General features: G+C 42.3%; 1 protein-coding gene across 8 annotated transcripts in view; it reads right to left on the bottom strand.

Annotated features, from left to right (window-relative positions):
• ZMYM2 (zinc finger MYM-type containing 2) overlaps positions 1 to 22,777 on the bottom strand; it is an 86,207-nt gene extending 63,430 nt beyond the window's left edge. For 2 of the 8 annotated variants that reach the window (XM_059838685.1, XM_059838691.1), the window contains exons 1-4: positions 22,601 to 22,760; positions 5,872 to 5,933; positions 3,491 to 3,611; positions 1,508 to 2,373 (exon numbers count right to left, since the gene is read on the bottom strand). In XM_059838685.1, the coding sequence (XP_059694668.1) occupies positions 1,508 to 2,363 (856 nt within the window). In that variant the 5' untranslated portion in view covers positions 2,364 to 2,373; positions 3,491 to 3,611; positions 5,872 to 5,933; positions 22,601 to 22,760. Of the gene's footprint in view, positions 1 to 1,507; positions 2,374 to 3,490; positions 3,612 to 5,871; positions 5,934 to 21,531; positions 21,590 to 22,600 lie in introns of all 8 variants that reach the window. The other 6 variants (XM_059838687.1, XM_059838690.1, XR_009485351.1 and 3 more) reach the window with 6 other exon arrangements.
• Between the last annotated feature and the right edge of the window lie 2,252 nt (positions 22,778 to 25,029).

Here is a 25,029-nt window from a genome sequence, read left to right as displayed (position 1 = left end):
CAAGTGGAAACCAGCAACAAGCAGCGTCCCACAAGGGTCTGTACTGGGACTGGTATTATTTAGGTTTTTTTCAACAACACAGAGAGTGAGATTAAGCAGAGTGGCAGCAGGTTTACTGGGAACACCAAGCTGGGTGTTGCTATTGATAAGCCAGAGGGGACAGTATGCTATACAGAGGGATCCTGACAGCCTGGATGAATGAGCCCATGGAAAACTCAGAGCTCAACAAGGCCAAGTGCAAGGTCAGCCAGGGCAATCTTCAATACCAATAGAAACTGGGGACTGAATGGATTGAGGGCAGCCCTGTGGAGGAGGACTGTAGGGGACCAGTAGATGGAAAACTGGCCATGAGTCAGCAACCTGTGCTTACAGACCAAAAAGTCACTTTTATCCTGTTCTGTGGAGATTCTGCCCCTCTGCTCTGCTGAGAGCCCACCTGCAAAATACTGCATCTAGCTCTGAGGTCCCCTGTACAAGACAGAAATGGGCCTGTTAAAGCAAGCACAGAACAGGGTTAAGCAAGTGACAGAAGGCTTGAACACCTCTCCTGTGAAGAAAAGCAAACAGTTGGGAGTTGCTCTGTCTGAAGAAGAGAAGGCTGGAGAGACCATATTGCAGTCTTTCAATAAATAAAGCAGGGTTACAGAAAAAGATGCAGAAGAGATTTGCTAACAAGACCTGTAGTAACAGGACAAGAGGCAGTACCTTTAAATTGAAAGAGGGCAGGTTTATACTGGTCATGAGACAGAACTGACAGAATTCTTTCACAATAAAGCTGGCAAGACACAGGAACAAGTTATCCAGAGAAGCTATCGATGCCCCATACATGAGTGTTCCAGGTCAGGCTGGACAGAGCTTTGAGCAACCTCATCCAGTGAAAGATGTCCCTACCACAGCAAGGTGGCTCGATGAGCTGATCTTTAAATGCCCTTTCCAATCCAAACCATTCTATCATGGGCACTCCAATGCCTATTGGGGACATCAGACCCTAAATTAATGTGTAGGACAGAAGTGTCTCTGTTATGCACCTACTGCTTCATATAGAGAAGAGGTAGCTACTCAAGAAAAATAGACTAACACTGATCGAGAAGAAATCTTCCAAACCACATATATAATCACAGAATCATTTAGGTTGGAGAAGATGCCTAGGATCGTCAAATCCAACCATTAACCCAGCACTCCCACTAAACCATGTCCCTGAGAGCCACATCTACACCCCTTTTAAATATCTCCAGGCTGGAGATCACTTTCTTGGGCAGCCTGTTCCAATACTTAATAATCCTTTTGGTGAAGACATGTTTCCTAATTTATTATGCCACTAAGCATGTTTTATTCTAGTCACAGATAAGGTAGTGATGGGCATGAAGGGAATCAAGATCTTTCATACATATCAAGCTAAAAGACTAAGCAGTGCCACTGGCAAAATACTTAAATCAAAAATTCTATAATCAATTTATTTAATGACTTATTTTCAGCCTTTAAGGAAAAATTCAAAATTGCAACTTACCAGGATTATGATGAGTCACAGATTCTCCATTTTGAAATACATCTCCAGCCACGTTCATTCTACCAGGATTGAAAGGTCCTACACCAGTCTTGGTCTGTGAAGTCAAAGATGGGGTGTATGTTTGCAAATTAACACCAAAATTATCTGACTGCAGTCCGTTAGATACATCTCCCAAGCTGGCATTGTGCAGTGACGTTACATGTGTAATCATTAGGTTCATGTCACGCCCGTCACCATCATTTTCTAAATGACCGACACTGACAGATCTCATAGCACCTCTTTCTAATGTAGTAACATTAGCAATCTGAATTTCTGAGTCTGGTTCTGTGGTTATACCACTATTACCTATCCCTGAATTTACCTTACTTCTTGAAAAACTGGAAGGTGAGAATTCCATTTCGTTGGTTCTATTTTTACACTCTGGAAGTCTTCGTTCATTAAAACTGGAAGCATTCTTCTCCTGTCCTTGATTTGTTTCAATGTCTTCTTCATCATCAATAATAATAGTTTCACTTATACTCCCCTTTCGAGAATTTAAGTCCTTTGGAGAAGGAAGCATTTTGCAATCATTTCCTTTAAGTTCTTCATTTTTAGATGATGTAAATGCAGCGTTCCTTTGGTCTGCTACCAGCGACGTAGAATTTTGTGGAGGTTGTATAGGTTCGATAAAAACTACATCATCATCATCTTCTATAGGCGAGTTTTGGAATTTGTTAGGTCTAGAAACTAAAGAACTTGGTGGCCCTCCAAATGTATTTCCTACATTTGCAAGACCTGCTGCCATGGTGGTATTCCCTAGCAGACTAGGAGTATTATTTTCAGACAAGTCTAATCCTCCCAGAGGACTCGTGTCCATTCCAGATCTGCTGTTTGAAGAAAAACATAAAGCAAGAAAAGAAGACATCCAACTTCAGAGTAAGACACTACTTTCCAGTAACAGTTCTTAAAAATAACGACTGAATTAATAGTTCCAGATTTTATTTTCTTCCGAGATAATATGAAGGAAACTTAAGTTTTCCTATGCTCTTTTTTGAATGTCTTAACATCCATTTACTTTCTAATCCTATACTAGCAAAAAATACGCAATTGCTACACATCACAATGTTTTATCAATACATTTACACACAGGAAACAGAATTTTCAGTGCTATTTATTAAATGAGCCCGATCTCTCAGACCCTTTCCCACCCCATATATGCAAGCAATTATCTTCTAACACTGCATTTGCTAGACTGCAAAGCAAGATCAAGAGTTAGGCACACAGAAAGAAAAAGTGAATTCCTATTAAATTTTGGCCCTTTTAGGAATATTAGCAATTTTGGAATTCAAGTGATTTTCCCCCAACCCCACACTGCCCAAGTGCCTTAAGTAGCCCTAAGATGATTGAAACAAAAAAGCAAGGAAGAGATATATAAGAAACCCCTGCATGTGACAAAAATAGATACATTATTGAGAAGGAGAAAGTGGACAGCAACCTCTCATTTGTAGCCACTACAGGCTGGCAGCTGATTTGAAGTCCTGCCTTATTACCTCATGCTCCTGCAACTTTCAGTGACTTCGTCTTATTTCTTTTAAGAGCAAGCAGTGTTTATTCAGGCTACTTCCCAACAGCTACTTTGCCTGGGGAGATCTGTTTGCTTTTAGTAATTGTTCAGTTTGGGGAATCTGTTCTTCATAAATGTCAATTCAACCATGAATTAAAAAATATAAAAGTAAACCTGGATATAATCAAAGCTAAAAGACCTAAGATGGCTCTAAAAGACATCTGTACTAAAGATCAGTAAGTTAAACCAATCTTGATCTAATACTACCAGAAAAATACAGACATAATCATAATTTGGGTATGTCTTGAAGTAAATACTGATCTATGACATCACTGAGTTTGTGAGGAAGGTTAGAAGCAGTTATCTGTGCTTTTTTATAAAAGCTTTATTACAGGAAGGTAAATACAAGAAGTAGAAATATCCTGCTCATCTATACTTACCCATCCAGAAATCCACCGCAATCTGTTTACCTTAATAAGTTGCTCCAAGCACTTTTATTTTCTTTGCTGTGGGGAAACTGCTCTTGTATCAACTTGCTGCCTTTCACAAAAGTACTGTGGTCTGAAACAGGGTTAAAAAAACATTAGCTACCCAAAACTATTTCCTCATCTCAAACATCATCTGCCAACTATGTTCCTTACACCAACCTTCTTCTAAATTTCCAGTTTAAGTTCAAACCTGATTTTCAGCACTATGATCCTACAGTAAGAGAGAATGTGAGTCTATTCAATCCCTGCTGTGAATAAAGCAGCAACAGTACTCTCTGAGATTTTCTATTCTGTCACATGACACTTCCAGAAAGCTTTATAGAGGGGAAAAATAAGCAGTGTTTGGTAAGAGACAGACATACATAACTGCAATTGAGTAATCAAACATTAGAATTAAGAAGTATATCTGTAACAGAATACTAAGAAAATAAATGATTCAAGTAAACCAAGCAATTGAGAAAAAAAATCTTAGCAGCTACATTTCCTTCATTTTTATCATGTCAACCTCCTGGCTACCTGTAGCAGAACGCACTAAGCTAAAATTAAAATATAAAAGGAAAACTACAGGACATAAAATCAGGCCTACAAATGCAACATAAACCTCACACTGCTAATATTTTTCAACTTGTATATATGCACTGTAGTGATACTTAGCACAGATTCAGGCATCCATAGCCTGAATTAACACATGTGATCACTCACAAGAGACTGAAAATGTTCAAAGTTCAAGCATCTATTTATTCTTCAGGCTTTATAACACTCATTAGGTTTTCCAGATTTGGCAGGATTTTTAAAAGAGAGAGCATCAACTTGTGCAGTTATCTACTGTTTGAGGACAGCCCTTAAAACCCCCGAGAGTAAAAATGCCCAGAGGAATAAAGCTCAAATATTCTTCTACACATTTACACTATTCAAGCCCTGCTGAGCAGGAGCAGAGTGGGCAGGACAAGGACCAAACAGTAAAGCTGTGAACCAGATTAATCCTAGAGGAGGCAGGCGACCACCTTTTAATTCCTTCCTATGTTAGCCTCACAGACAAATGCCATTATGTAATAGCATTGAACCACAATAAAGGGAACACTGAATTGGAATGAAAGAAGGTTTCTTACCAAAAAAATTGTATTACCAACGTAGTTGGCATGTACATCCCTGGAAATCAGTCAGTTACACTAAAGGTTAATTTAATCCAATATTCTCTTTCACTTTTTCCTCTAGGGCTGAATAACTTAAAGTTAGATTTTTCTGCATCTCAGATTTTGCTGAAAAGAATTAATTTAATTTTTTAACTTTCACATGTTTATTCTAGTATTTTCTTTTTCTACAAAGACAAAAGCATCACAAGCACATAAAGCTTCTAATAAAGTTTCAAATATACTCGAACAGATGTGAGCAGGGAAAAAAATGAGACTATGCCAAGACAACACCCCAGGCCTGACTCAAAACCTTTCTGATTCCTATTTTCACAAATCCTTAGTAGAAAGACAGACTTGGGCTGTAGTACAGTACATGCACATAATATGTAGCAAAGTTAAGACTCAAACCACCTATCTTTTTGCCTAAATCTATCTACTTTCTCCACAAAGCTCTTAGGTTTTAATGAGTTATACTGCTAAGTATTAAAAAAATTAAAATTTGTGTTTAACTACTAGTGCAAAGTCATAAGCAAAATCTGCACATATTTCCCTGCAAATAGCTCCTCTCAACAACAGTTACCCATAAAATGTGCAAAATGAGATAGCTTGTTTTCTGAAAGTAGGAACAGCAAGGAGAAACATAAAAACCACGTAGGCGATGTCAGTCAGTACTTCTAAATGAAAACCTACCCCAAAAAAAGTGACTTAGCAAAAAAAAAAAAAAAAGTTTCGAATGGAAAACTGGGAAAAAACTCACACCTCAAAACAGGCAAGAGCAAAAGATGCTTTACAATACAAATACAATTATTAGAAACCCATGAGATTCATTAGACTGATCATTGGACAAATTGCTGAGATTTGGGAGGAAAAAACTAAACTGAAACAGAAAAAACCCCAACCAACTAACAAAACAAACCCCCAACTCAACAAAACCAAATAATTATTAAAAAAACCCATGAACAAACACCTCAAACAAAAAATCCCAACCAACCAACAACAAGAAGAAAACAACCAACAAAATAGTGAGACCTAGTTTGCAGAAAATGCATGTTCAACACTGCTAAAGAACAAGCTCAAGGCTTTGTGGTGGTACGCAGAAAACAAAATCACATCTGGACAGAAAAAGAAGCACTACCAATATTCAACAGCCCTTCCTGAACCAGGCTGTGTGTCCCTCTTAATTTAAGCTACATCACTCACCTATTAAAAGTCTTCGCACTGAAATCAATTACGATCCCATTGCTCTGTTCAAGGCTTAACTTCTGGAAGAAATAAGAGACAAAATGTAGGCATTTCTTTAGAATGATGACAACTACTACAGCTCTTAAGACAGTTAAGTAATACTTGTAGGGTCAACTCCACTGATGAATGATAAGAGAGTTAAAGTTAACATGAATTGCAGAAACCCAGGTGAGGTGTATGAGTAGCTCAAAAAAAAAAAATCAACTCTGCTTTAACAAAAGCAGAAACTGGAATTTAAATGCCTTTACCAAGTGCCATTAATACCATGTGGAATGAAGGTGACAGAAGATCAAAGTCACAGTTACGTACACTTGGAGCAAAACCACAAAAATCAAGATGAGTCACTGAAATCTGGCTACAACTGCAGTTCCTCCAAAAAAGGACATTGGAAACAGACATCCAAAGTAGGACCACCATGTACATATGCTTCCCTATCAACCCTCTAAGCCTAAAAACAAAAAAGAAAATTTGAAAGACTACTTTGGAAATAATGCATAACTGAGATATCTTCAGAGGTGAACAGAAAAACAAAATTTAGGAGACAGTATCCTAAGACACAAATACTGGAACAAAAAGAAAGATAATTATTTGCCTCAGCAAAAGAATACTACTTTCTGCCAGGAAAGCACAGTATCATAACTAAATTATTTACCTCAAGAGGTACTGGGCTACTTTTCAATTCCACATCCCAAGCAGAAGAAACAGCCCATTAATGGTATACTACCAATCACTTCCACTCAACAGTGACACCATAGGTGAGATAATGAGCATGAGACTGCAAAGTACTCTCATTCCCATTATCTCACTATGGTGAGATAATTACTCACCACAACTATTTAACTACTGTTTTAACTATTTTTAACTACTGTTGTGCAAACTAGGGTAGGGGGGAAGTAAAATCAGCCCACCACCGATAGATGGGAAAGTTTTTACAACTCAGTCAACTTCAACCACCTAGAGAACTCTCTGAAGAAAAAGCAAATCTTAGTGTAACTCGGGGCCACGCAACATAGTTCAAGGTATAATTATCCAGACAGCACTCCAGAAAAGCATATTTAAATTCCCAAGAGAATAAAAAATAAAAATACAAAAAATCTCATTACTTCAACATCTGGCTTCAGAAAGAACAACTTCAGTAGGAGGAAAAGAAATGGAGCAGCTAGAATAAAAAGCTTGAAGGCATGAAGGCCATTTAAAAACCTCACTGTATTATGCATACAACCAGCCCAAAGACGCCAAAAACCCAATAGAGACTACTATCAGGAAGTCTCTGACCTACAAAAGGGCTGGAATTGTACTGGGGGAATGTTTTATCTATATTTCATATACCTTTTGGTTACAAACAGGCTACTGACCTCTGTCAGAGAAACTGTTCATCTAAAATCCCAATTCTCGTCAATTGTACAATCAGTAAAATTTTCCTTAAGTAAAAGAATATCCAAGAAGCCTGAACCAGAAAAGAGAATAAATTCTTTGCACTGATGTTCAGTAAGGAAAAGATCAGGGAAGATCACATCTAAGCTCTCTTTCTATGGGTCAGGTCAGAGGAAAAATGTTGCATCAAAGTGCTAACACAAGAGGATTTTAGAACAAATCACCAGGGCCATGTGGAAGTCACTTAAGATTTCTAAAGGCAGTCAGCAATTTTTTATTTCAGTATCTGCAACCAATTACTTAAGCAGAAGGCAAGAACAATTACTCAGACTACAGTCCTATCTCTATCACTAAATAAATTGATAGAAACTACAGCTGAATAAATACACATTAAAAAAAAAATGTAGGGGAGGGGAGTAGTACAAATTTTGCAATGAAAAGGTAATATCTCACAGGACTACTGCCAAAATATATTGAAGGGTTCACATACTTTTTGACCAACCCTTATTAAACTGGTATATCGCACTAAAGTCTTCCAAAAGGCATTCAAACACTGTACTTCGTGAAGACTGCTGTGGAAATTATCTATAATAAAGATTTTGAGAAGATGCTCCCTGGGGGATTTGCAATTATTTAAAGAGAAAAATATCATGTGCTGCTCGTTGTTACCACAATAAAGACAAGTTACCACAGGGTTTCCAAAATAAAATGACACAGATCAACATATATGAAGTCAGCCAAGGAGATAGTGACTCCCAAAATGAGTGCTTCCTAATCATATAAACTTATTCACAGCAGCTGAAAACACAAACTGATAGTAAAGCACTGTGGCAGGAAAAATCACTAGTGATAAATGCAAGGTAATGAACGGGGGGGGGGGGGGGGGGGGGGAAGAATACCCATAATTTGAGATCCCACTTGCAACCCTCTCACTCTTTTCAAATCAAAGCTACTCTATGATCAACAATCAAAGAGGGGGGAAAAAAAGAATCAAATAAAACAAAGCACATTTGTTACTACAAAACAAACACATTTCACCAGCATCTTGCTTATCATGAGATGCTCAGATCACTCACTTTTCAGAGAAAGGGAAAAACACATGAGTTACACGAACAATTTTTACTCATGGGAAATACTTCTCTTTGAAAGGAAAACAACTCAAGGAAGATCCTAAATCTGAAAGAATAAAAAAAAAATACAGATGATGAAGAGCGGCCCAGTGTTTTGCAAGAACAAAAAGGTGCCAAATTAAATCATTAAGAAGCTTTAATAATCTATTGTGCATGAAAACATTTTGTTAATTGGGAGAGCTGCTGCTGCAGAAGGTTACAGAGGTTAGAAATGCAACCAGTTCAATCAAGGATTGGGTAAACATGAAATAAATGCACTGATGACTTAAAACACAGTGGTTCAAAGGAAACTACAAAATTCTTGGCCAGCCAGCTGAAAACCAAATTACACCTGCAGAAAAATCAGCCTTTAACTGAAAAGCTTCTATTCCTATATATCCCTGTTACAAACAAGTTACCCAACTGTCTATTTGCCTAGTACAGCAATTACCCTAACATAGGAGAGTAATAACCATCTTCTTACATACAAAAGAAGTATCACTTGCCTCACGGAAACTCTACCCATGCACCCAAAAAATTCTACATTTCAGCCTATGGCTCTGAAGTTGACTTCAGCTGAGGAAAGGGTGTCAACATTTTGGTATAAGGTTAGAGACTTACTGAACATGTCCCCAGTGTTTTGTGAGGCTATCCAGTTCTAATGGTCACTTCCTGACCCTGACATTCATTTGATCATAATATCAATTAATTCCTTAATTCTGCTAGTTTCTGAAGTTCCTCTCCTTATTACAGAGAATCACTTATCACTTGACTTTCCTTATGTCTGATGATCACAAGCTCAGTACAGATTATCTGCAAAGCAGCTATCAAGAAGCTCTCTAGCTTAATGTCATGCTACAGCTCAGGGACACTCATTCCCTACACAGCCAGAAGCAACCCACACAGCCACAGCTTTCTTGGGGTATGAACTACCAACCTAGTGGCTGACTGAATGTATACCACAGTTCACCCCAAAAATACAGTAAACCACTCTAATTAAAATCACCGATAAGTAGCACTTTTTCACTGCAATTGAAGCAAACTTGTAACCCAACTACATCCACATATAAGAAGTGAAAAGTGCGACAAAAACACAAGTAGCCCAGAATTTTTAAAGGGTTGTAATTTAAGCCAGTTTTAAGCTAAATCTGCATGCCACTACTACAGTCTCCTTTCGGGCATAGTAAATTATATATACTGCGTATGGAGAGACTCCTACCTATGTGAATACAACTCCAAGTTAGATATAAAGCAGTTGCAGGGTCCTTCTGAGTCACCAGATATAAAACTCTTACCACAAGCAACCACATAAGCTGTTTTGGTTTGTGTTTTTTTTCCTCTTTATATCCTTCCTCAGGGGTATTCAGACATTAGCCTTAGCTTTTTCTGTTCATATATGACTTGGATACATGGTAGCTCTGATTTACTGTTATCTTTTGCACCTCTAACAAAAGTTTTAACACTTCTGAAGGTCTGCCTAGTTACCAGGTACACAGTCTCATCACTAAGCTATCATGTGGCACAGCTGTTTCAGCAACCACAGAAAAGAGAGTTTCCTGCTGAAATCCTTTCTAGCCAGATCAGTTCCCCAAATGAAAAATTTCTGTGCAAGAACACTACGGCTGTGCCTGAACCTATCAAGGTTGGTGCCACAGCTCTGAACTTCAGCACAGAGATCACTTCAGCAGACGGGATAGTCATGACAAGCTGATGGCCACTGACAGAAACGCTCTACCCAGACAGCAACTACTACATAAAGGAATCCAACATGCATGTGCTCAGTGCCAACACAGCAAGCAGTGACAGGCTGAATATTAAAACAGGTCAGGCTGAATTTTTCAACATGTATATCCACTGGCCACATTGAGTTGTGTATCTGAAGCAAGCAAGCCTTTAAGCAAGCCTCAGTCATTACATTAATGCCACAATGACTCAACTATTTCATCTGCCAGTTTCACACATAAATCATGGTAATGAGTTCCACAGGAATACTCCCATATTTTGGGCTAACCTCAAGTGCAAGTATTCACAACACCAAAGTAAAACAAGGGTCTTAAATTACTATAGAAGCTCATGAAAGTGTCTGAATAATATTGAAGACAAACCCATCAATGTATTTATATTGCTGGTGTTTTAGAACATGGGTAAAAGCTTTCAGGAACAGGATACTAAGTTTAGGTTCACTAATCTAATTCACCTGTTTATCTGAGTACCATCATTACAACAGCCTGGTATATCTCATTACTGCAGTTTTGAGACAGCACTTCAGAATTTATTTTCCAGTAGGTTCGGAGCTGCTTCAAATTTCATTCTTTACTCTGATTTTTTGTATGGATTGAAGAAATTAGCTTACTGAAAGTCATGATGTCAGACTCAAAATGTGTTTGTCACGCAGATTTCAGAGAATTCAACAAAAAAAGCAAGACCTAAAAGACCTGTAATCCAGCAGAGACAGTAACTAAGAACACTAAAAGGGCAAGATCTGCTTAGTGAAATATTTTGAAGCAAGTCAGTAAATTTTAGTTTTATTCACAAGACTAAATATTTAAACACAGCTAAAGCTTACCAAAAGCATGCAAACTTTGATATCTTCTGAGCATCTTAACTGAACTGCAGCCATCACTGTTGAATGTGAATGCTGACATCTGTTTTCCAACTGATGCTTCCAGGAATATCTGAATAATTTTGCTTAATACAGCTTCTTCCTTGAGTCTTCCTACTCAATGAACGCTAAGAAATGCTTCCTTGCATGCACAAACAGAATCAAAATGCAGAGTCAACCTCAAACTTAATTCTATGAAGGGGTATCCAAAACAAGCACCAGTAATTCTCAAGACTACTCATCAAAGAATGAGCAGCACTTGGCATAGGTATTAACGGCAAATCAAAATCATACAGTTGACCAACACTGTTTTAGGGCAGCCACAGTGACATTGGTCTTCTCCTTATCCACACACTTTCTATGTATTTCATGGCTGTTTAATCTTGGAAACACACTGATCAGCAAGAACACAGCACCATTTCTAGCCTAAAAACCATTATGTGTAATGTGGTAGACAGCAAATTTTATCTTCTACTCAAGCAGCAAGACGCTGCTTAAGGATGTCCTTTATTATAAATGGAATAGAAAGGTAAAACAAGACAGAAAGACAAAGGACCCACAATAAAATGCTTATCTATTACTTATATCCAAATGTGTGTCTATTTCCCAAAAAAGAAAATAGGCAACACTAGACCACAGCAACAAACTTCAAAGATGGCTAAGTGGAAAGGGAATACAGAAACAGCAGAGAAACACTATGCCAAAGATATGAAAACAGGAAAAGGACATGTAAAATCCTGAAAAAAAAATAGGAAGTGGCATTAATACAGCATGAGAATAGTCAAGTCGTCATTTGATGGATCTTAACTTTAAAAAATGCAACATTTAATAGGAAAAACAAATACTGAATGAGTAGATCAGAAACAGACCCAGAACAGTAAATATAATTTAGATGTCAGGCCTGGGCACTAGAACACAGGCCATTGGTGTCAGTGGGTCACAGCACACAATTCAAAAACATGCCTTACTCTTGCTCCACATCGAGCAATGAAGATTAACTGATAACTTAAATCTATACAGTCCCTAGCTATTGCTAGCATTAAAAAAAAAAAAAATAAAACAACTGGTATACACAAATAGCACACAATCTTTCAAATCTGTCAAGTACAAAAAATTGTATGTACAGCCAATCATACAGAAACCAACCAAATGTGAACAAGCAACTAGAGACTGGAAAGAACAGAAATCTCAAGAGCAAGAATTTCCTAATGTCTGATTATTTTAGCTATGCACAATTGTTACCCCTGTTGCTACTTATGCCTATTACCTGCCATTCTACCAAAAGGCATCTCAGAGATGTCTTTTGTCTTCTATTTTCCCACTAATTAGTTGAAGACAGCAGTAACCTGTCCCTTCAACCTTCTCTTTAAACTGAACACACCTCTCTTTCTCAGCTTTTCCTTCTTTGTAATGTGTTCAATCACCCTAGTCTTACACTGAGCTTACTCCAGAATATTGCTATCTTCATTAGGACACAGTCTAACCAAAACCAGACTAAACACTGTAGATGGGTTCTCCCAGTATATGACAGTGTGGAACAATCACTTTCTTTAAATTGCTGGCTACCACCTTGCTTATTTCGGTCCAGTATGCTGTTTACATTCATCCTGCTAGGGTGTACTATTCATGTTTAATGAATGGTACACCCTACCTTTGCTGTTCACCAGGACTAGCCAAAGCTGTCTTCTATCCTATTAGTGCCTAGATTGTAAAATTCCCAAACATTCTGGAAATGAAGACACTTTTTAACTAACAATAAAGACGTTTAACACTGTTCTTCATTTTAAACTAGCATTCAGTCTACATTCATATATGTATAACCCATGAACAAGTAGCTCTGTATGGGTAACTAGTATCCACCATGCCTAATGGCACACCACTTCTCAGTGCCTTACTGCACAAATCTTTTTGATTAATGCTTCTCAAATACTTTATTTTTGCATATGCTTATAAAGAGGGAAAACTGTCATGCCAAAATCTGTAAATGAACAAGTTTGCAGACAGACCATTTTCACTGCCTTTAGCATAACTAACATCAGCTAATAGCCTCGAACAGATTTTTCATCCCCGAGAAATAATCAAGTATTGGCTAACAACCTAGTGTTTTGGGCCTGGTATGGACAAGCTTCTTCAACACAATTTACTTGCAGTGATTAATATTCAATGCATCAAGTAATTCAGAACAAAGAAAACTGAATTTAAAAGACTAAGTTAATATGCTATATGTAGGAGGGAAACCCATGTAGACTAAGACCAAGTAAACAGACAATGAAACTATAGTGTAACAAAGGAAAGAAAAACTTATCACCACAACCAAAATGAGAAAAAGAAGCGGGAGAAAATCAAACTAAAAAGCCAGCCACAAAACAGTTTAAGTTCTATATGAGGTAAGGTTGACAGGAAATGGAATCCAAGGCAAGAATAGATCTGGTCAGCAAGGCAAGTATGATAGGTTTTCACAGCTGCACTGGCTGGCTGGCTGCAAGTTACATTATGCAATCAAGATTCCAGGTTATCCAACTGTTTTAAAGTGTAAAAGGTAGTATTATTTTTAAATAAGATGCATACAATATTCGTTAAGGCCACAGTTCCACAACTACAAACCACATCCAGTCCTGGACAGGACTACTGTGGTTTTGAATTCCTACTCCTTTCCCCTTTCTCCGTAGCTGTTTAAGGATTCTAACAAGCCCGTCCATCATGGGAGCTAAGACGGTAGGAAGTGGAAACACAAAAAACAAGAGCAAGTACTCTACACCTACATAGCTGCTCACCCCCAAATTTCATTGTGATGATTCATGGACCTAAATTGATTCCCAAAATTAAAAACATAAAACAATCCAAAAAGCCAGGAAAGGCTGATATTGGTACAAACAGGAAAGGACAATGACAAACCTAAGTCAGTTGGGTTTAAATGGTCATACAGCCAAGGATATATACATTAAATTTAAACCCATGAAAAATATATAAAGTAGTATTTGTTTTAAGCCATTATTTCATCTTTTGGATCCATGTATGTCACTGGAAGTATAGTCTGAGCCAAAAAAAAAACCCCACAAACTATTAAGTTTCCTAGCAGGGAGCTTTTCAAATACTCTATAAACTTTTGTCTGAAAGAAGAAAGGGATGCCTCAATAAGCTATTTCACTTTCTAGTTCTTGTACCTGCTGAAAGGCTACACACTGTTCCCTGTTTGATTTCATACTGCTTAGGCAATAACTGACACTCAGAAATTCAGCCTTTAACACTGGAGATGGAAAGGAAGATGAAGGAAGCACACCCAGTTACCTAACATTACTGGGTGCACCATCTTTCCTAGATCAGAATTAAGTCGCACTATAATCTACTCTCTTTTATTTGAGGAATAGACTGAGTTTCTGAAGTCTGTTAATAGAAAGCATGCTTTCCACTTCTTAAGTAATTCTTGTGCACCTTCTCCAAACTTTATGGTTCTTCTGAATTACTAAAAAAAGCTGAATTTAGTTCAGATCAGTACTGTACTATACACAATATTAGTCAGGCCATCTCAGTATTTCTATTTGTTAATTCTTTGGACAGAAGTATACATAATGATGGTCAAACACAGTGACAATGGCAAATATCCAACTTTTGCTTCTGGTCAAAAACAAACCACCTTTGTTGTGCTCTCCATTTTCCTTCATTTCTAAATTGTGATTTTGTTTTTTTATTACATGGATTACAAAGAACTTCTTACTTGGCCTCTCTAGATACTACTTGGCTTTCTTAACAAAGCATCACCTACCAGAACAAAACATCATTTCCTGAATTTACTTTTCTTTTAAAAAACAACCACCCTTACAAGAAAAACTACTGCTAGTACTAATAATTATTATAATAAACAAAATCCCAAATATGCACATGTGCAAGCACTAGGTATAAACTCAAAAGATGTCTGGTAAATTCTGCCAGCTTAATAAGAATTCTTAAACATTAATGGATTGGTACAATTAACAACAATCAATTGTTGCTCAAACAAAACTAAGACATTTTCTCAGGTATAACAGAACACTAGGTCTTCTTCCCTTTTCCATACACACACACAAAAAAAAAAAGACACCAACACCACACCCATATATCACAACTGTTAACATAGACTCAAAGGAGCCAAAGCTGTAGACCACATCATGCTAGCCACTATGCAAACACAGAGTAAAACTGTTCAAAGAGCAAACAATCTAAACATAAGGGGCAACAGATGGAGAGAGACAAGAATGAGAATACAAGGAAACAGCACCACCATAAACAATGGTTACAATTAGTTCTTGTTCTAAAGATGGTGTGTTTGAGTCCCAGGGTGACAGGAAAGGTGGTGGTGGGGGTTTGTTTTCAGTAGGCTTTATTTCCTAAAGTCAGATTCTTTTGCATTAACAGGTTGCAACTGGCTTGCTTGTAAGGGCGCACACGAAGAACGTCTCCAAACATGAGGAGCATCACAGGAGAATGAATGAAATTGTTTAACTGCCCATGATGCCACTTCCTAAACAGCTCTTACAACCTCATTAACAACAAAAAACAGATAGTACCCTTCACAGTTAAATCCCAACATTAGAAGTAAAACCTGTTGGTTTTACCACCATAAAATGCAAAAGGCAAAAAGACTGGACAGTCAAAAGAGAAGTCCAGGAAAGCACTCTGGTATAGGATTCTGAGTACGTATACATCTGTTAAGAGAAACTGTTACCACACAATACAGAGATCAAAACATGATCTTGTACTCATGTGATTTTTTAACACAACTAAATAACAAACACCTAACTGCTGATTAACAGTTAAGACACCACTTAATATGTGGGAGAAATCTACAGTCTTTGCTAGAAGAGTGTGCACTATGTCTAAAACCAGGGCTAGAACCAAAGACCTCATGACACTGCTGTCTACAAGAAACAGCACAGAGAGTTTTCCTTTGCAATAGTAGCCTCAGCTAAAGGTCAGACATCCACAAAGAAGTCAAAAGCACACACAGAGATTTAGCTAGTTTAGAGGGCAGCAAGTCTGGAAGAGAGAGACTTGAAGGTCATCCATACAGGCACGACAGCTGAGTTTATGAATGAGATGAACAAAATGACTTTTAGAGAAATGTGATGTAGTACTAGGAGTAAATACCAAGCTGGAAAGATCTTACAAAGATCTAAGGAAAAGGAACTCCAAGAAGAAGTAAGGTGTTCAGCAAAGTTACTTTCAAGGAGAGAAGAAAAAAAAAAAAAAAACCAAAAGAAAAAAACCCCACATTTGCATTATGAGGAGGAAAAGCCTGCAGGAGGAAAACAAAGATGTCCATGTTTCTTGGACTGACTGTGAGCTGTAAGCAGCCCTCAATTAGTGAAATTTGGCATAACCCATACAATTCTATGTGCATGATTTTTTATCTTCTTCAAAATTATCTTTCACAACAAAAGATTAGAGGAAACTAAATGTAGAAACCAACACACACACAACACAAACTCTTCCATAATGCCACTCATCTGCCCTAATGATCCAGCCCATCAGTCGCTCTGGTTCAAACATCTAAGCAGCTATTGTCCCCATCAGTGCCTAAGGGGCAGCATGTGCCCAAGCATACATGGCTACTGTACAAACTATTCCATGGGGGAAAGGTGGAACTGAAATGACATCCTTAGCATGTGTTGGGAGTAAAACTGATGAGCAGAGACTATGCCTGAACAGACTTCTGTACAGCACAAGGTACACAAATGTCACTATTACAGCCTTTGGAAGCTACGGTGATGCTAACTGGAGGATTCTGATAGTCTGGTAAGGTTAAAGAAGCTGTACAATAAAGTTCATAAACCTTTTAAATAAAGTAATATATTACACGTTATATTTTTCAGAGAGCCAAACACACAGTTTTGCACAACAGCAAGCACCATTAAGTAGTCTCATCTCAGATGAACTTAAAAAAACCAAACAAACCAAACCAAAATCCTGTTGTACTACTGACACTCAGTATGGCTGGCTAGAGCACTGACAATGCCTGAGTGTTTCAAACCAGTATTGCAGCTACTCTGCTAAGATCAATGACCACTTGCTTCTGCACCTCACCTGTGTCATGAGTCCCTGCTATCCCTACAAGATTATTCTCTTAATAGCTGATGGTGACAAAGGGGCAGAGAAAGAAGTTATGGTAAAGCTAATCCCAAAAAATTTAGCAAACATGGACAAAAATTTAGCATTTAAGCATGGCAACAAACTTAATATTAAGTACAAATGCCCTCTGAATCAAGAGCAATTTGAAAAAATATGTTGGTGGCAATCTTGTCACTAGAACACAAAAATTAACAATCTCTGTAGATTTTACTTATGTTGGACTAACAAAATCCATATTATAACCATTGATTGAAATAATTTTCCTCTGATAGCAAACTGGAGCAAGAAAACAACTTTCATCATTGACATGTCCAGTCCAAGAGATAGCCCAGATGAAGGGACGAGAAACCCTCAGTGGACCCTGGCCATAAAGGACAGTCACTGACCTCATCTACTACAACTGTTGATGTTCTTATACATACACACATATAATCAAACTCTTTGAGTGTGTGTCTTATGGAACTCTAGGGCCATTGAGTTGCACAGAATACATATAAAATTCCTAACTTCTGGAAGTTCATGGAAAAGAAAAGTTTTCAACTGTCAAAATCATTTAAGTATAAATAAGTGGCACTGAAATCATAGAATCATTTAGACTGGAAAACACACTTAAGATCAAGTCCAACCATTAAACTGCCCTCACGATGTTCACCACTAAATGATGTCCCTGCATTTCACACTTACACATCTTCTAATTACTTTCAGGGATGGCAACTCCACCACTTTCTGGGGCAGCATGCTTCTATGCCTGACAACCCTTTCAGTGAAAAAAACTTCCCAAACATCCAGTCTAAATCTCCCCAGCACAACTTGAGGCCATCATATCCTAGCACTTGTAACCAGGGAGAAGAGGCTCACCCCCACCTGGTTGCACCCTCCTTTCAGGCAGGTGCAGAGAGTGATGAGGTCCCCCCTGAGCCTCCTTGTCTCCAGGCTGAACACCCCCAGCTCCCTCAGCTGCTGCTCACAGGACTTGTGCTCCAGACCCTTCCCCAGCTCCGTTGCCCTTCCCTGGACATGCTCCAGCCCCTCAATGTCTCTCTTGCACTGAGGGGCCCAGAACTGAGCACAGGATTGGAGCTGTGGCCTCAGCAGTGCTGAGCACAGGGGGACGGTCACTGCCCTGCTCCTGCTGGCCACACCCTGGCTGACCCAGGCCAGGATGCCATCGGCCTTCTGGGCCACCTGCACACACACAGGACTGTATTCAACTGAGCCAACCACAGCTGCAATGAATGCTGCTTAACCATCTGAGTAGGGGGTAAGGGATGGAGTTTCACAGGACAGCAAAGATGCAAAGCTTGTCTGTGCATTACAAACCACAGAAACACCTGAGAACAGTCACACATGAATCAGCACTTCTCTCCCAAAACAGCTGGCAGGGTAAATAGTCCCAATAAAGTGCATTTACACCAATACACACAGCATGGGCAACACAGGAGGGCTGGGATAATTCACTGTGCAGCTGGAAAACTATGATATAAAAATCGGTATAGTGAAAGTCCTAAATGAAAAGGCCATAACATGCAACTGCATTCCAGAAGTCTCAAACTTCTTCCTTCTACCAAAAATTTCTCTTAGAAGTACAAAACACTATCTGACAAACTTGCAAATCTTGGCACAAAATGAAGAAGATAAATAGTAGTATCTAAATTGAGTAAATTGCTCATACATCAAGTTGGCCCGTACTGCCAGCCATAAAAGCCAGCAGCACATAGGGCAAGCTATAAATATGGAATACAAACTAAGCTTCATCTGAACTTTAATGTGTAAGCAAGCAACCCAGTTAGCCACAAGAGCATTCAACTACTAAGATTAAACCACTGAAACAAAGTTAAGAAGTTGAAAAGAAAACACTTTTAGCTCTGAACACAATTTCAGTGGACACAAAACTCCACTGCAACACAGGGGGCTTTTAAGGCCCTCATGAGGCAAGTATTACCTCAAATGTCTCACACGGGACACCTGAGTAGTCTTTTGAACTCTTGTGAACTTCAAATTCCAATCCATTTCCACAAATTACTTGAGTTCATTGTTAATTGTGATGGAAAAATAAACAGTTCTCCTTGAACAGTGAATTTTCCATTAGCAACAATTCTTGATACAAGTTCTTAACAGAACCCTCCATACTGCTTTTGTTGCAGAGTACATCAATTGAGTGCAAACTCAATGTGACAGAACTTCAGTAATTCTGTACTTAGTCCTTAACACCAAAATGAAAACTTCTCAAACACCACAAGACGATTCATGATTCTGCAGGACCAAAAAAACCAAAACTCAAACCAAACAGCCCCAGCAAAAATCTGAAAGACATTTTACCAGCTTTGTACCATATCCCTCTGTACAGACTTGAACAAGCTCTACAAAAGACAGAAACTTGCTCTCATTTTTTCACTGCCACTTTGACATTCTTGCTGATGCAAATCCCTCTTAGCATGTTATTACGGGGTAAGCAACAGTAGAATGCAATCATATATTTGAAGTCAAAGAGGATTAATAACAACAATATAAAGCCAATTTAGTAGATAATAAAGTGAATTTATTGCTCTAATTAAGAGAGACTTCTATTAAAACAAGTTATTTAGTTTAACCACCAAATAACATGGTTGATGAGTTTGGTTCCTAGAGATGACCTTGCAGCACACTAAGCACCAACCACATTCCCTCCCAGAACAGCATGGTCCCATCACATGCCATAAGAAGGCTGTACACCATCCTCACAGCTGGAGGAGGACCATGTGCCACCTACCAGGATGCTTTTGTGCAAGACGTTTACTAAGGCTTACTGAATCTTAGCTATATGGCTGCTCTTGGATGTATTCATAAGCAGCCACACAAAGCTGCAATAATTTTTGCCGAACCAGCTCCAGTACACAACAGTCCCCCTCCTTCCAAAGCATCATTTGCCTTGATTGCTCCCAGAAGTAACTTTTTTTGACATGAAGGATCATCAGAAAAAACAGAACAGCTGTTAGACTGGATGCATAATGAACGAATCAGAAATAAAATTAGATTGTAGCCTTGCATTCAAGATATGGTAAAAAGTTAAAAAATTACTATTAAAATTTTTAATCTGCTGTAGCAAGTCAAGGGTTGGAACAGACGACTTTATTAAAGATACATGCCATGTAAACTCTTACAAGTCTTGGATGTGGTCCATAACTTTATATACCCAGAATAAGTACAAATCTGATGTCCTCATCCTGAGCAGTGAGGTTTTGCAGCGAACCACTCATTCTTTGTATACGGAAGCTACCAAAAAAGTGACAAAGAAAGTTGCAAGCTCTGCGAATCTGGAAAATCTACCACGTAAAACAGCAAGGGACAGAAACAGTGGGGGAGGTAAAAAAATATAAGATACGAGTGGGGAAGACCGCAACACCTGAATCCGTGCTGTACCCAAGCGAGGGACCCAGAAGGCAAGAGAGGCGCTGCCTTTTTGTTTTGTTCTCGGGCTGCACGTTCCCAGCGGAGCCGCCGCGCTGCCCGCCGGCGCCTCTGGCGGCGCAGCCTGCGCACCGCGCCCGGGCCCGCCGCGGCAGCTCCGAGCCTCTCCCGTGCGCTCGCAGCCTCGCTCGCTCCTTCGCTGCGCTACTTGGCCATTTCGGAATCCCCCACGCAGCCAAAAAACAGCCCCAATATTAACAAGATCAGAAACTAGAGTCAAGTTACGTCCCAGCCGTACCCACAGGGATTGGCAACAAGCCTCCCTTAGCCAACCTAACACCCAACAGATGAAAATCTGCTCTCAAAATCCCACACAAACAAAACACCAAAAAAGCTCGCTATTGGGAACCTCTGGGTTTCCCCAGTGTCCTCGAGCTTCCTGGGAAAGGGACAAAGCGGATGGCTCAGAAGCCCAGCCAAGAAACCCAACAAAACCACCCAAACAAATCTACGGGTGTAGAGAACCAGTCTGAATGCACAAAGAGACGATGGAGCACGCTTCTCCATCGCAAACTGCTGGGTGATTTTAAAGCTCCCATACCTCTTCTTAGCTTCGAGATGATACGCGAGACACGTGATTCGAGCAATGGGGGGGGAGAAAATTCAAGATGGCTGAAGGTGTCTTGTCACGGATTTTCATATACGCTGGAGAACTCTAGAGGGCACCCGAAATATGCCCTCCTCCTCCTCCCTCCCGAGCCGGGTAACGTGAGCAGCGGCAGCAGCCCGTCGTCTGCCTGCCGGAGCGGGTATTGCAGGAGCGATGTCTGCAGCAGCAGCGCCCACTCCGCGAGGAGGAGCCGCCTCACAGCCATTACTGGGGCTTCGCCCCAGGGCAGCAGCTACTGAACCCAGGAATTTCCCCACCCAGCCCTGGAGGGACCTCATTTCACCCCTGCCCCCGGAGAATACGGGGCGGGGGGAATAGCTGAAGCCCGCTGGTCTAGCCAAGGCAGAAACAGATACACAAATAGCACTCACAATGGAGCTCCCTCTCCTTGTTGGTCGCTGCCAAGGCTGCACCAAACTGGGCTGGAGCCTAAGGGAAAGACACGGGGTTAACACGGGGCAGCGAGGATCAGGCAGCGCCCCCAAGGAGCGTTTCCATCGCCTGGCCAGGGCAGGTACTGCCTGCATCACTCACCACTTCCCCTTAATCCCAATCTTTCAAATAAATAAATAAATAAATAAACAAATCCACTGCCCTCGCCAGGGGCGGTGGGGTACACCTCAGGGCACACCCCCGCAGCTTGTCCCCGCTGAAGGAAGGAGGGACAAGGAGCCCTCCCCGAGCGCCGCCACACCGGGGGCTTTTACCGCGAGTGTGGGGGACAGGGACAGCGGTGGCAGCCACGGCGGGGAACAGCGAGTGTTACCTGCGAACTTGCCCTATCAGCCCTGAACCGGCGGCCGGAGGGGCCGCGGGGCCCTCAGCGGCACGGCCCCGACGCCGGGCGAGCGCCCGCGCCCCCGCCCGCTCGCGCGGCAGTTGCCCCTGGTCTCGGGTTTGCCCCCCTGCAGTCGGCCAGCAGCACTACCGCCTCCTGTCCGCCATTAGAGGGACCCAGCCGAACAATACGGGAGGGGAGCCGCGGAGCGCCGGGCAGGGGAGGGGAGAGGAGGGGAGGGAGGGAGGTACCCGCGGGGGGGCTGCGAGGGCGGTGGGTGGGGGAGGCACCGGGGCAGAACAACAGCGGAGGGCCAGGCGGGGAAGGGAGGGAGAGAGTTAAAATAGGAGGCGCTAGAGCAAACCCGGCCCTTCCCCCAAATACCCCTGCCCCCCCCCTTTGGGGCTGCCCCCGGGCACCCCCCATTTTTCCCCACCGACCCCCTCCGTGGCGCAATGGTTATGCGCGGGACTGCCCCCGGTGCCGCCCGCACCCCTGCCGCCAGAGGTGGCGGCGCGGTAGCGGCACCGCGGGGTACTTCGGCCGGGTAGCTGGGAGGCACGGCGGCTGCTTTCCCATCCCCGCCCTGGGGGCAGCTGAGCGCCGCCAGCCCCCCGCCAGCCCGCCCCAGTGAGGCGCAGCGCCCCGCGCCCCCGCCTTACCCGGCTCCCCTCTGCCTGCGGGCACGAACCCCCCCGCGGGGGACGCACGCACTCTGCGCTACTCCGCCGGCGCCTCAACTCTAACTCGGTCCAGTCCCGGGTGAAGCGCAGCTGCTGGCGAAGGGGAGGAGGAACCGGGCCAAGGGAGCTCGGGGAGATCCGCCTCCCTGCCCCGGCATTGGCTTTCCCAGAGGGCGGGCTCTGGCGCTGGGCTAGCCGAGTGGGTGCGCCGCCCATCCATCAGAGCCGCCCGCAGCCGGTTGACCCTATAAACTGCCAATCTTCCTCCTGGCCATGCTTGAGGTTCTTCCCACTTTGATCCATCAGGTTTGAGGAACCCGGATCGTTGCCCACCGACCGGCTCGTTACCCGTGCCCCAGGGTTGCACTGTCGCTCCCCGCGCCGCTCTTTGACAGCGGCAACTTGCAGAAGTTCTCGGTGCCGCCGAGCCGGCTGTGCCCCGCCGGCCGCGGGCAGGGTGCGCTGGCCGTCCCGGCCGTGCGCTCGGTCCCTGCGGGCGCCACCGCTCCGACCGTGGAGCGCGGGCTCGCCTCTCCCGCTTCGTCCCCCACCGCCGAGCCGTAGGGCCTGGCAGTGCTTATCCGAAGGGTCCCACTCCGCTCCTTTCCCTCCTCTCACTAGGGTTTTGAACCTGGGGCCATTCCCATGGTGGACGGAGCATGGGTAATGGAAGCGTTCCCAGAGGGAAAAGGGAGTTCACGTCTCCTAGGGAGGGCGCCTGACCCGCGTCCCCGCAGCCTGCCCCGCCGAGCAGCGCCTCCTCAGCCAAGGACGCCTTGCTGCCTCAGCCCGCCGCGGGGGAGGGCGCCATATCAGCCGCCGACATGGCTCCTGGAGGAGATGGTAGTGGTGGTGGTGTTGGTGGTGGCAGTGGTGGTGGCGTCCTCCATTTTGTCGGAAGCCGCTGCGGGCAGCTTGGTGCCAATTCGAACCAACGTGAGGCGCAGCGGGACGTCCATTTGAACAACCTCAGTCCGGCTTCCCCGCGGGAAAAAGACCCGGGTGCCCCCGGCACTGCCGCGGGGTGGGGACGAGCGCTCCGGCCAGGCGCCGAGAGCCAACTCTCCGCCCGCCCTTCGCCAAAATGGAGGATGCGCGCTTCCCTTGCGCGGCTCCTTCCCTCGCGCTGCCCATGGCACCAGCGCCCGCTCCTTCGAGGACCGGGAGAGCGCAGCCGCCCGTCTGGCGCGCTGGTCCCGCTCTGCTCCATTCACCCATCCTCCTCTGCCCAGAAGAGGGAGAGAGAGAGCGCAATACCCGCCCTGCCTCCTCTAGCCGGGATCAATCCGTGTCAACCACGCGGAGCAGCGTCCCCCGGGGAGAGAGAGGCTCTTGTGTGCGCAAGGCGCTGGATTTCAGCGGCTGGCGCCATTTCCAGTCGGGAGCTGGAGTCTCCCGCTGGCTCAGCCTGAGGGACAGCCTTCCTCACGGGCGGCGCAGGAGTCATTGAGGGGATGTCGCCCCTGTCTCAACAAACCTTTGATGGGTTTGGCTAATAATTTTCATGTGTGGGAGAAACAAGAAATTTTCTATCATCCATTGTCACAACAATACATCTAGTTTCTTCCCAATGGTAACACCCAGAGACACAGGCTCCAGTCAACTACTCAAGCCAAAAGCTTATCCGGCATTGTTACTCTATGTTGTTGGGTGGAATTAATGTGGGTTTGGTTTTTTGGGGGTTTGGGGTTTTTTGTTCAAAATATACTGCTCATCAGATGAAGCTTGGAAGGGCTACTTGGTGTGGAGGGACACAGTTCCCTCAGGGCTGGGAGCAGCTTGCTCATGCCTGCAAAAAAATATGTGAGCTGATGGCAAAACAGCTCTAATACAACCACTGCCAAGGAAAAAAGTGCCATGTCTGCATGCATCATCACCCATTTGGAAGGTATCAAAGGTGCCCTATAAATTGATATATATTTGATCTGCAGTATCACGCTACCAAACTAATTATGTAACCAGAAAGCTGTTGAAATTTCGACATTGAATCCCATTCACTCCATCAAGTCAGCTGCCTCCTGACCATCTTCATCATTAGCCTGGAATATGTTCTAGGTTGGTAAAATTTAATTCCTCCCTATTACATATCTGCCAACATTTCTAGTCATGTGTCTCAGGAAGATGTCTTTTGTTCTACAACAGTGTTTATCCATAAGCATTTAAGTTCTCGTGGAGTTCAGAAAGAAATTCAAGAAGGCTTAAGCACTAAGAACGGATGGTGGATGGTAGAAAACAAGTGTTTTTCTAACTAAGAACACATGAAAAGAAACCTATCACTCTAAGTATTCTGGAGTACTAAAAGTAACTGGCGAATACTTTGCATCTTACCACTGCCATAGCGAGAGACATTGCCTAACCGTGTTATCTAGGACTGTTACATAGCAATAGAACTTTTCATTAATGTTTTA

The sequence above is a fragment of the Haemorhous mexicanus genome, chromosome 2, assembly GCF_027477595.1.
Source record: "Haemorhous mexicanus isolate bHaeMex1 chromosome 2, bHaeMex1.pri, whole genome shotgun sequence".
Lineage (NCBI taxonomy): Eukaryota > Metazoa > Chordata > Aves > Passeriformes > Fringillidae > Haemorhous > Haemorhous mexicanus.
This window is presented reverse-complemented; position numbering and strand designations above follow the sequence as displayed.